The sequence below is a fragment of the Corvus moneduloides genome, chromosome 6 (genome assembly GCF_009650955.1).
Source record: "Corvus moneduloides isolate bCorMon1 chromosome 6, bCorMon1.pri, whole genome shotgun sequence".
Classification (NCBI taxonomy): Eukaryota; Metazoa; Chordata; class Aves; order Passeriformes; family Corvidae; genus Corvus; species Corvus moneduloides.
This window is the reverse complement of record NC_045481.1, coordinates 51,136,778-51,150,149: the sequence shown is the minus strand read 5'-3', so window position 1 is coordinate 51,150,149 and position 13,372 is coordinate 51,136,778. Positions and strand designations below refer to the sequence as shown.

General features: G+C 36.2%; 1 protein-coding gene across 1 annotated transcript in view; it reads left to right on the top strand.

Moving 5' to 3' along the window:
• Nucleotides 1-6,815, top strand: part of PDE3B (phosphodiesterase 3B) — an 82,939-nt gene extending 76,124 nt beyond the window's left edge. Inside the window, exons 12-16 of the mRNA XM_032112104.1 lie at nucleotides 1,450-1,649; nucleotides 3,039-3,242; nucleotides 3,478-3,639; nucleotides 4,914-5,163; nucleotides 5,504-6,815. Of these exons, the coding sequence (XP_031967995.1) occupies nucleotides 1,450-1,649; nucleotides 3,039-3,242; nucleotides 3,478-3,639; nucleotides 4,914-5,163; nucleotides 5,504-5,730 (1,043 nt within the window). The 3' untranslated portion in view covers nucleotides 5,731-6,815. The remainder of the gene's footprint in view (nucleotides 1-1,449; nucleotides 1,650-3,038; nucleotides 3,243-3,477; nucleotides 3,640-4,913; nucleotides 5,164-5,503) is intronic.
• The last annotated feature ends 6,557 nt before the right edge of the window (nucleotides 6,816-13,372 follow it).

Here is a 13,372-nt window from a genome sequence, read left to right as displayed (position 1 = left end):
ATATCATGCAATTGACTTTTAGAAAAATTATTAGATGAGTAATGGTTAGTTTGTTAGCCAAGAAAACTGGTTCACTTAATAAATTTTCTATGCTGAATGAAATCTCTGTTTCCTGCCATAGTCAGGGGTATTTTTAGCATTTGAAATACGTTAGACTAATACTTCTTAATTTTTTGGAAAGTTAAACAGACCAAAGAAAAAATACCAAAGTATTTAACGTAATTGAAGTTCTCCTTAATGGCTTTAGTATAAAAATTAATACTTCAGAATTTTCTATTAGGTGTCACATGCAGACTTTCAGGCAGGGAAGTGACCACCCTACCAGTAACTGTGTAAGAGCATCCCTGAAAGAGTAATACAGACTCCAAATTCAAATTTTGTGTGCCATTACTTCCAATGACGCTTGCTTTTGTTTTGTCTATGACTTCATAGTACAAACTTTTTAATTAAGAATTTGTAATTTTTACCAAAATCTTTCCTGTAAGTGAAGGATTAAAAAAAAAAAAAAAAAAAAAAAAGATTGTAAACATAGACTTTGATGCTAAATGGTTTGTATTTTGGAAAAATGAAGAGAGGAAATCAAACTCTCTTCAAGAACTGTGCTTTTTATGTGTAGTAGAAAAAGACAAGACATGAGTTGTGTGGCTTTTAAAAGGCTGGAATTTTCTCATTTTTTCCAAGTTTGTCCATATCTACAGATTGCACCCTATTGCCTTTTCTTTCTCCAAGTGTTAAATGGATTGGGTCTGGAGACTTAACTGGACAAAAGTGATAAAAATAATTTTGTTCCCTTCTACAAAAAAAAAGCAAAATTAAAATAAGAAATTATAGTCTTATTGCTTGGAAACTCTTCCAGTGTAAGTAGTTTCAGGATTTCAATCCTTGCTTATTTTATGAAGGAAAAGGAGTTCCTCTTATATTATGCACTGATGAAATAAGTGCTATTCCTTTTTATTTTCTTTAAGTAGTGACTTTGTCACTAGAAAAAGAAAAAAGAAAGAGAAGAATAAAACTGTGAATCTTATCATGCAAATACTTCTAACTTCATGCAGTTAGTTCCTTTTGTGGTAGTTTCCACTGCCCTCGCCAAGGTTTTCCTGTAGGTTTGCAAGTTCAAGAAATGGGAAAATTATAGAAATACTAAGGAAGGTGCTGATTGATCTTTTCTTGGACTAATTGAGGCTGGAGACAAACAGTAGAACGTTCTGTTAGTGCTACAAATTTGCAACTCAATGGCATTTCAGCTTTTCTTCAAATCTGTTAATTTATCTATAAATTTGACTTTTTCAAAATATAAGTCTCTGCCAATTATTCAGCTTCATGACAGCAAGGATAAAAATACCATGTTTACAACAGTGTCTGGCTGCATCATTCATAATGTATTACAGATATGAATGAAATACCATTCTAAAAAATCTTCTATTTTTTGTACTTTGATTTTTTTTTTAGATGAAGCCAGTGGTATTGCCCCTGTTCAAGTCAGCTACACTTCTTCAAAAAGCTGTCCTATTGTTGATGACAGTTATGGCTGTCTGGCATCAAACATTCCTGCTTTGGAATTGATGGCTTTGTATGTAGCAGCTGCCATGCACGACTATGACCATCCTGGACGCACAAATGCTTTTCTAGTGGCCACAAATGCACCTCAGGTAAGAACCTCTTTAAGCAGAAAATTATTTGTTTCTGTTTGAAATCAGTACAAAGAAATTTTTTCTATTCTATATCCCTAAAGAAGTTATTTAGGATTTAAGTGTTTAAGGCCCAATTTAAGGAATGGGGAAATTAATGTGTACTGTACATGTGTAATATTGTTATTTTTCTACCCTGTTAAATTGTGGTGTGTTTTGTATGTATTGGTTGTGTATGCATGTAGAAACAACTTTCAACTTGCAAAAATGAAAATAACAACCTAAACCAGTGCAGGACAGAGTAAAGGATTATTTCATAGAGAGCTGGCCCTAGGTCTGTCTAAGCAACTCTGATGGCTCTTTGGATCTCTCTTAATAAGGTACGGACAGGAAACTTAAATAATAATTACAACACCAATAACAACAATAGATCAGAAACTGGAACTGCTTGTTAGGAGATAAAAACTTAGAAAGGGAACTTTCCAATCAGTTTTCAACAACTCCTTTTTACAAAGAGAGTTTAGGATGTAGGCAGATATGTATTTCTGCTGAAAATAGCATGCAAGGAAGCAGAAAAGCAAACAACAGAGACACCCATCACCAAGTTTCAAAAATATAAGCATTCTTGGAAAAACTGCAAAAAGCATCGACAAAATGAAGGTTTCTTTCAGGTTCTGTTTCATCTATACAGGATTAATTATTTATAGAGTGTTTTATATAAACATGGAAGCTGTGAGTAAAATCTGCTGCTGTTTTTATATTTTAGTTAGCTTTATGCATCAGCATTAAACATAGCACTTTGAAAACTAGTGATACTTTGCACCATTTCCCAGTAATGACAGTTCTTATATGTTTTGTATGTTTTGGAGTTCTTTTTGTGGTGGGGTTTTTTGTTTGTTATGTTTTTATTTGTTTCTTTGTTTTTGTTAGATGGGGGATTTTCTGTTTGTTTTTAAATGGTTTGGTTTGTGGGGTTTTTTTGTTTGTTTGCTTTTGTTTTTCCAACACAATTAAGAGGAATTAAAAGCATATACTTAGATTTCTTTTTCTTGGTTTTTTTTTCATCACTATTTGACATAAAACACACACTGCTCCACACATACACTGTGCAAAGTCTTAAGTGGTTTGTGTATGTGTGCCTACAGTCTGAATGTAGATGTCACTAGGACATTGTTAAGGACTTTTAAAGAATCAAAGAACTTTGCTAATTGTTAAGTTTGGGGGTTTTTTTCCCCCTCATCTGTCATTTTCGTGTCGCTTTAACCCAAAAACTAGAAGGCAAAATATAATTTCTATTTTTTTTTTTTGCCTAATGTAGTTCCTGACTAGCCCTGAAACTTCAGAATATTTAATTATAACTTTAAAATTTTCCTGTGTAATTTATGATGTTCTGGTTTTTTTTATCTGTAGGCTGTTCTCTACAATGACAGATCAGTCTTAGAAAATCACCATGCTGCATCTGCCTGGAATCTTTTCTTATCACAACCAGAATACAACTTTTTATCGAACCTCGATCATGTGGAATTCAAGCGTTTTCGTTTCTTAGTGATTGAAGCAATCCTTGCCACAGACCTCAAGAAGCATTTTGATTTCCTTGCAGAATTTAATGCCAAGGTTTGTTCCACTTTAGTGTCTGCACTGCTCTGGTCTTGATATACCGATGTTATCACTGCTTCTCAGTAGTTGTTAGTTTTAATTACTTGCATTTAAAGTTTTATATTATTTAAATTTAAGTTATTAAAAACGCAAATAAAGTATTTTCTTTGTACAAACCAGCTGTAGATGGTTTGTAGATTGCCTAATAAACCCACGATGATCAGTTTTAACTTGATGTTTGTGCCTATGCCAGGTGAATGACATGAACAGTAATGGCATAGAATGGAGCAATGAAAACGATCGCCTGCTGGCCTGTCAAATATGCATCAAACTGGCTGATATTAATGGCCCTGCCAAAGTCAGAGAGCTACATCTGAAATGGACTGAAGGCATTGTCAATGAATTTTATGAACAGGTGGGTATGGCGAGAGCAATTTTCTCTTCTGTTTTAATGATGGGCAGATGATTGATTCTTTGTTTTAACAGTGGTTTAACTAAATTAAGCTTTATTCCTTGTTTTAAATCTTCAGGTAAGATATTTACATCTTCTCATTCTGAATACTGAAATATATTTTCATTGATAGCTTACTAGCATGATCTTTTAGTTTGTACTAATTGTGTCCAGAAAACAAGCTCCTAGCCAATATTTTCCATTTTTCAGATATTAGGGGATTTTTGAGGGGGAGGGCTTCTTTCCTTAGGATGATGCTGATAAACCAAAATAACTTCTTTTACTTTCGGAAGGTAAGTTCACAGATATGTTTCCAGGTCAAAGAATATGTGCAAAATCCCCAAGCTGGAAATGTATGTTCAGCTCTAAAACTATCAAGTCCATGGAAATGCTGAGATAAGTAATTAGAGATCAGATTTTTCTGTGAGCAACTGTTCAGTGTTTTTCTTCTCCAGTTTATAAAATGGGAAAAAAACCCAAACCAAACCACTTTACTCTGGATGTTATAGTTCATGTCATTCGTCTGTGGCCTTGCAGGGGATGCCATTACCAGAGTGCCTTGCTGTGGCTGATCACTCTGCCATTTTCTCTGTCCACCAGCTCAGCAATTGAAGTCGAGTCTCTGCCTCCTCTGAAGCCATCCTGTGAAGGCAGAGGAATAGCAGCTCCAGTAGAGCTAGTTCTCCATCCAGGCATAAGCTGAAGGGAGGATTGTGGACTGTGCAAGTCCGAGCCATAATGTGTCTTTATTTTAAACTGGCCTAATTACATTTACATTCACTTAGTCCATATTATTGTCGCCAGTAAAAAGATACAATCCTTGTGATGGTTCGTGGAATCACAGAGGGACCACAAGAATCATCAATGTCTAACCCCTGGCCCTGCCCAGGACACCCCAAAAATCACACCATGAGCCTGAGAGCACTGTCCAAATGCTTCTTGAGCTCTGTCAGGCTGGTGCGGTGGCCGGTGCCCTGGGGAGCCTGTTCAGTGCCCAACCACCCTCTGGGTGAAGAACCTTTTCCTAATATCCAATCTAAACTTCTCCTAACCCAACTTCAGGCTGTTCCCTTGTGTCCTGTCACTTCTCATTGGAGAGAAGAGATCAGTGCCTGACTCTACGCTTCCCCTCGTGAGGAAGTTGTAGGTTACTTGGTTCATTAATAGCAATTTTTAAAATAAAAATTTAAAGTTAATTTTGTGAGAAATTCTGATAAGCTTTTTCATTTCTCTTTCAGGGTGATGAAGAAGCAAGTCTTGGATTACCAATAAGCCCCTTCATGGATCGTTCTTCTCCCCAGCTGGCGAAACTGCAGGAATCTTTCATCACTCACATAGTTGGCCCCCTTTGTAATTCCTACAATGCAGCTGGATTGCTTCCAGGGCAGTGGGTTGATGAAGAGGAGGAGGATGCAGAAAGCACTGAGGATGACGATGGTGCACAGTTAGAGAGTGATGATGAAGAAATGGAAGATGATCTTATTTTAAGTAAGTTTCTACATTTCAGTTGGTGTGTAGTTCTCATTCAGTAGCTTCAGACATAGAGATGACAGTTAAAATTGTGCTGTACAAATCTTGTAGATTTTGCTGTTATGCTGCTTCATAAATTTTCCTCTTTCAATAAAAATTTTGGTGCTACCAGGAGACTTGCAGTTTGAAACAGAAACTTGGTGATATCCTTTGCCATGCCACTGTTTAAATATTCAGAATAATCATCCATATGCCTTGCTCAAATTTATGTCTGTCTTGCAATCTGTCATTGGTTTTGTATGTGCGAAGTACAATTACTTGGAATGTCAAACAATCCAATATGCTTATAATTTTACAGAAGCTCAAAGAAAAAAAGGTAGACGAATATTTTGCCAGCTAATACACCACCTCAGTGAAAATCACAAAATATGGAAGAAAGTGATCGAAGAGGAAGAAAAAAATAAAACAGAAGGAGCCAAACTGCTGACTGAAATCTCATCTTTACCTCAAGCAGATGACATTCAGGTTATTGAGGAAGCTGATGAAGATGATGAACGACAACTAGGAGAAGACAAGACATGCTAAGGGAACTCCAGTGGTGTTCAGTGTGATGACAGCCTATTTTTTTTCCACTGTGCTGACTTCAGCCTGACACAGCTCACACAAAATCGAAAGGCCTTAATACTGTGAGAGGATTCTTTCTACTCTGGTGGAATCCCACTCCTATGCACTTTCGGCACACAGAATATGAAACTTTATTCAGAGATTGAGTATTGTACACCCTGATGCAAAGTTCTTTATGCCTTAGTTGGTATAAAATATCCTGATATAATGCTGCCTTGCTGAATATGGAACTCTTCTTTTCCTCGAGGTACCTGCAGTTTTTAAAAACATTCAGTGACTTCGATTACCAAAGTGGCAAGAACTTTTCGCTAACAAGGAACCGCGGGATGAATCCTAATATTGTCTTGAGTTGCTTATTTCATGTTGTTTTTGAACATGAATGAGAAAAAAGTCTGTGCCTACATGAAAACTATGTTACTGCTGCAGTGCAAGCCTGTTGTGGGGTGTCTACTTAGTGCAGTAGTGTGCTTAATGTAGTCATCTCAGAGCAACTGTTCAAGGACTGTGACATAAATGCTGAATTCTGATATTTGTGGTTTAAAAAAAAAAAAGGAAGAAAATCCAGGTGCATCTATTTCTGATGCTTTTTATTATTGTGCATAATCTGATGTTTTATTTTTGCAGAAAATATTCAGGTTTGCAGTGGATGTTCATGATAATTCATTGAATACAAGGCCATTAGCATCTGTTGCCTTGCTGTTTTGTGGTAGAACATTAAAAACCTGTTCAGCTACTTAAATTATGAAGGAATTTTATTCTTTTAGTCATAAGTCATGTTTATTTCCTGCCCTTACTCAGGTTCACATTTAAAACAAGTCAACCACATCATAGATTTTTATCTTGCACCCATTTCCCATATTAAATTTTAAGGAAATAAGATCGTATCTCATTTATTCTTTGTATGTAAAGCTGTAGGAGAATTAAAGATTTTTTTTTTTAAAGACATAAACTACTGTTTCAAAATGGCTATTTTAATTTGCCCCACGCTTTTTCTTTCATCACAGACACAGCTTTTATTGCCTTCACGTTTGATGTGCATACCAAAATACACGCATGGAAACCAGAACATGGAAACTTTGTGTAAGGTGATGGAAATCACTGCACTGTACTACAGTTTCGATTGCTGAGTTTTAAAATAGCAAACTTAGACATTCCACACCAATGTATTTTTAGGAACACTACCATTGAAGGTCTAATTTGTAAACAAACAAACAAAAAAATTCATAAATTAGGCTACAAGTAAACAAGCAAGCCACAAATAAGCCTAGTTTTAAAAGTGTTCCTTTTATTACTAAACCTTTATATGCTGTATAGTTGAACTTAATAAAACCCAAATGCACGTGTGCTATTTCTAAATGTATCTCAGCATATTTGTGTTTACATCAATTGACTTGGAGAAAAAGATAACCTTGTGTAAATTGTATTACACTATTTTACACAGATTTTCATTCTGCTATTTCATTGGCCAGTTTAAATAACTGAAAGTTTTGGGGTTTTTTTGCATTTTTCACTAATAAGCTTTTTGTTGATGCACTTAAAAGACCACTGAAATGTGCTTTTGCTATATCTTCAGTGCCAAATCCCCCTTTGCTGCCATTATTACTACCACTGAAGTTTTTACATAACATGAGCAGTGTTAAAACCAGATATTTCTGTCATTAATAAAATGTTGCACTATTGAAGCTGGCACTTACTGATCATACACCTGTATCTTACATTTCCTCAGTCATATATTCTTCTAACAGTTAATATGAAGACTACAAAAAATCTGCTTCTTTCAGTATGCTGTGTTCTCAGCATTTTGTATTTAGACAGTTTGTGTACATAAAGTATCATTTTAATATTGTTTAATATCATTTTGCTTTGTTGGAAAAAATGATACTAATTAGTTTATCTAAAGTTACTGCTCTATTATTTTACATGCCAGGTTTCCATTTTTAGTTTCCCTTTGAAATTATTTTAAAAATAGCAGAAGTATAACAAGGTAAAAATTAAGATTTTGTCTTTTACTAGGGCATTGGCAGGACTTATATGTGGTGACATCTTTGCCAACAACTTTCTTATCTCAGGTTTCCCTTAAACTCTTTAGGAATACTGAAGCAATTTTAAAATCCAGTAACAAGCAGCAAACCTCAGTGTTTCATAAACTATAATGCTAATATGTATTTCCAATTAGATATTTCCAAGTTACAACAGCTTGCTTCAAAGATATTTAATTATGAATGTATTCAAAATCCACTTTAAAGTGTCTGTTATTCATGTGTGCACAGTATGGGACTAATTGTTACTCTAAGAGCAAAGGGAAAAGAATGGAAAAAAGTTAACAAAGGTTGGTTCAGGGCACGTTTGCAGAAGTGGATGTGGCTGTAACCAAACGTGTCTTAAATCTTTCAAAAATGGTAGTGGAGGGTCCTCTGAATGTTGGTCGGGCTGTTGTCCAAAATAACATATCCCCATACAAGGCATATCACTCTTAAACCTATGATCACACTTCAGTAATTCACAGCTACCAGGGGATGCTGAGGAGTGCTGGAAACCACACAAAGGAGCACACTTAAAAGACTTTCTAATGCAAAGCTACCTCTTTTTAAATTTTCTTTTCCACAAGTGGACCAAATTAGCCTACACTGAAGTTTATGCCATGCAGGAATACAACTTTTATGTATAATATTGTCAGGTTTGAGTCTCCCATCTTCTCATTGCCTTCTTTTACAATGTATGTTGGATTACTTGCACCCATACTTACAGAATTAGACCTACCAAACTTTCTATAAGGACAAAATTCTCTCCGTGCTTCTGGAGTCCTCTGGATGTGAAGGAGCTGCTAAACCAGTCAAAATGAATTGCTTAGAACCTCTTCCTGTGAGTTCTTCCTCTATGACAAAGTAAAATGGTGAGTGTAAGGTTTAAAATGAAAGGAATGGTATAGCATTGCTTCAGGTAGGTCCAGACTAACAAAGTTTCCGTAAGACCTGATTTGCTCTGTGCATAGAACCATTTCTTTGTATTTGCATCCAGCTTTCACCACAACCTATGGCAGGTGAATCAGCAAAAGGAGTTAGCAGAATTCAAGAGCTCAAAGTTTTAGCTTTGGTGCCTGCTCCTGGGCAGACTTAGTTGAATCTGGGCTTCTGGATCCTCTGAAAGCATAGACAGAATTTGAGGTAATCCAGAGTGTGTTATTGCCCATAGAGGGTGTGGGCTCTCCCTCGCTGGAGATATTCCAGGACAGTCTGGACACAATCCTGTGCCATGAGCACTGGGATGACTCTGCTGGAGCAAGGAGGTTGGACCAGATGACCACTGTGGTCCCTCCCAGCCTGACCCATCCTGGGATTCTCTGTGGCACCAACATTCACACGGCAGCACTTCCTCTTTTGTCCGAAAAAACTTGAGATGTGCAGAACTGGAAGTGTCTCATACTCTGGTGAGTGCGAGAGCAGGAATCCCAGCCCGAGAGACATGTTTTGGACTGAAAGGATGGAATTAGCTTGGATGATGAGAACCAGAAAGAAGAGGTAAGGATGACACGAATATACTACAGATATTCAGAAGAGAGACACTGTTGATTGTCTCAGGAGAGTTTGTATTCGAAATAATATGGAAACAGTATGTCTTTATCAAGTCAGAATACCTGGATTTTTAGAAATGAAATGAAAATGGTAATGGAAATAATGATGCAATTATGACAACTTAAACTGTCATACAAGTTTTAGGAAATTGATCCTTCTGTGGCCAATAAAGATTAGATGAGAGAAAATAAATATACAAAGTTGATTAAATGAGGTACAAAAAGTATGATCAACACAGTATTTATTTTGCTTTTTGTCCTCCAGCTCTCTTCAGAATTGTGTCTCTGGACAATGTGCTGCTTCATTCATGTCTCTGTTAAGGCAAATGAGGTAATGAATTGCTTTCACTTTTCCAATGAGGAATTTTCCTTTTGATATCTTCTGAAGTAAGACTTAAACTTGCTATAAAAATTACACTGTGGATTCTCAGAGAGGAAGCTGACAAAAGAACACAATTTTTAACTGCTCTCTACCTGATCTTAGTTTAATAGGGCTGTAAGCAGTCCGTGTATTTGTCCTCTGCTTAATGAGAGAAGGAGCAACACATTTTTAGAGGAAAGAAAGCTAATGGACTAAGCTGCTACAGGATAAACATTGCATGGCACTTGGCTTTCTAGTTGGCAGAACCCTTCTGGCATAGTGTACAGTCCCCACAACTTTATGAATCCAGCTAATAGATACATGAACCTCTCTCAATGATTTTGTTGTCCATTTGTTACTCTTATTTCTCTAAGACATTTCTGGCTTAAGCTTGAAATAGTACTTCTGATTAGTCTCGTTCCTGGTATCTGCAGTACTGTAAAATCCTCCAAAAAGAGGTAGAGTAACTACCAATTGCTTGTTTTGTTAATAACAGCATTAAGCTAGAGAGTGGTTCCAGTAAAGAAGAAACTGTTTTCCTTTGGTTCTGAGGGTGAAACATCTGTCCAGAAATGGTCTGACTTTAAATGAAATCTAAGGATACCATCAGAATACTGAATAAAGAATGCTTGAGGTATGTAAGTGATTGACACTTGGTTCTATGTGACACTACAGACACCCTTTAAAAGGGCACAACACAACCAGAAATGTTTGACAGGAGGGTTTCTTTTCAAATCTGCACACCCCAAGTCATTTTTTTATTTCTGGACTTCAAGAGATCACAGGTGGTAGCAACTGGTGTCTGTGGTAGGTTGTGGCTGTGCCACCTGACAGACTGTTGCCATCCGTGGAACCTCATAGAGTAAAAATCTTCTAGTGAGGTGAAATCTTCTGTATTCTGGTTTATCTGTGAGGTTTCAGAAGAAAAAAAAAAAAAGTAATCTTAAACAAACCCAGCCTTTAAATAATGATGAGAGACCACGGTGTTTCAAATGATCCCTACCATTCACCTTGTGATTTGTCCATGTTCTAAACATCCTGCCAAAAAACAGGTGATGAGTCACTTCTGACTCATCTCTCTAGGTCAGCAGAGCCCTTTGCACCTTGAATGAGATCAAAATATCTTCATTTTAATTGCACATAAAACAAGAGGTAATGCTTAGGTTAAAATGCAGGTACCATACCAAAAATCCAGAGGATGGGGTTGACATTAATTATTGCACATGAGGAGCAGAGTGCAGATTTTGTCCCCTGTGCCTGTCAGATGTGAAAACTTGCTCCTATATATAGTCATTCAAATGGGTTTAGCATGCCCCTTTCTTTATCATGACATTCATCCCAGTAGAGTTTATTAATCTGCAGTATTGCCAGTTTATCTGACTCATATTAACTAAGCTTTCTTTCAGTCAAAGAAGTGAATAAGTAAGCTCCTCTATTTGTCTTTGAGAATGGGTTTGTAATAATTTTTTTCTATTCATCATAGCTAAGTCATTACCAAAATACGGTTTCTAATTTCAGATGCCACACCCCAGGAAAAACACCTGTCCATTAGACAGATTGCAGAGTTCCAGTACAGACCAGTGGAGACTGATGACGTGGCCTGAAGAGAAGGAGAAAGATAAAATTAATTAAAGAGATTTTTTCCTAGTCTGGAGAAAATGAGACTCAAGTGAGACATTCTAAGGTTACCTTACAAGCCTGTTTCAAAGAGTAATCAGAGTAATGCCTTCAGTGTTTGTAGTGTTTAGGACAAGAAGTAACACCTTTAGGTTGCAAGGCTCAACATGACTGATTGTCTAAGGATTGAGAGGGCTGTGAGTCACTGAAATAGATTGTCTTGGGCTATTGAGAAAGTCTCTGACAATAAAAAAGAAGTCTGAAAACCAGCTTTTAGTAAAATTGTTAGGGGACCTGATGAGTGAACTGCATAACTTACTGAGATCCTCTATGAACCTATTTTTTTAAACACTAGAATTAGAGGTCTGATATGGAAGCCTTAATACCAAGAAGAAAATGTGCACAATTATAGAAATAATAAAATTCAAACAACAGGAACTGGAGGTGTCAACTTCTTTATTTCAGTAAATATTGAAACCTTTTTATTTTAAATGTGTTTAACCCACAAGGCCTCTCCCACCAGAGAGAGTCTTTTTATCTAGAGCTAGAATCCTCTTGAAAGAATAGACGAGATTTGAAGCTCAGGCAGAGATAAGAATCTGTCTACTTGTCAGATTGTGAATAAATGGAGATCAGAAGCCAAATATTTTTTTAAAATATGATTATCTAACGTTAGTTTGCTAAAGCTAATTAGATTTTAAATATTTGTCAAGCTATGTGGGCCTTTCTAGATGTTAAGAAAGTGCATACTTAAGACATTGGGAGGTGCTGGATGCTTTAGATGATGTAATTCATATACTTAGCAAAAGAATTAGTTTAAGTGAGTTGGATTTTTTAGACAAATTTTAGCTCTTAGCACTAAATTTTATTCCAATCAACAATGAATTATTCTTACAGTCTCTATATAATAATGACATTCATTATGGCACAAAGAGCTTGAATATTTTATAGATTATACCTACGATTTGTGGTGAAGTAAATGCAATATTAAGGTATGTTGCACTTCTCTCTATAGTGTGTATAGTTTAGGCTGTACATTCTTTGAGAGAGAAATGGTGTGTCTTTACAGAATGTAAAATAAAATGGAACAAGATCTGAAAATGTCCTGAAGTGGCTTTATAAAGCAATTTTTATGCTTCCAAAAAAAGGCAATTAAATTAACTTCCTAAGCTATATCAACTAAAGAGGGGTTGTGAGTACCAATGTTTTTCCTGGAAGAATTAGGCTTATAAAATTCCACTGTGGTGCATGTTCAGCATTATTATTATTATTTTAAATTGAGCTTATTGTGGGAATTGAAGAGAACCAAAAGGGCATTTTGACCCCTTAAACAGGGATGCCTGTGGAGAAAGGAAACTTAATTACCTGAGAAAAGCCGGAATTCTTTCAGATGTTTTATCCATAGTGATTCTATTCCCTAACTTTCATTCCTTAATGGTATGAAACTGTACCTGTATTACCTATATTAGTGAGGGATCTGAACGATGAGGCATCCATTACCCCCTTGTTTTGGTGTGGGTATGTGTGTCCAGGAGACATGGATGGGTGGATCCTGTTGTCTAGATGCTGATGGGCCTAATGTGGATGAGCATCCAAGCAAATTAACTGTACTGTAAAAAGCTTTTTGATACATAATAATTTCTTCATGCTTCTGATAAATCATAGTTTACACAAATTAAAAATATTTCCTTTAAGTTTTTTTGGCATGAGTGTAGAAAAGGAAGTCAGGACTTGAAAACAGCAGCAGAATAAATAGTAAGTTTATTCTATTTTTTGGAATATTGCTATAGGCTGGTCTACATCACATGTAAAATTTTGGGCAAGCAGCCATCTGCTGCAGTAATAGCAAGATATTGGATTAGATTGCACATTCCTGATATGCTCCCATTATTTTAATGGATTTAATCTATTTGGAATGTTACTTATTCGGAAGAATGTAACAAATGTAATGTCTCCTGAAGCCTGGCAGCCTTCCGAAGGAATGACCACTCGAGTGTGGGTTCTGCTTAATTCTAATGACATGGAGAGAGTTGACAGCCTTCAAAAATGCCTGA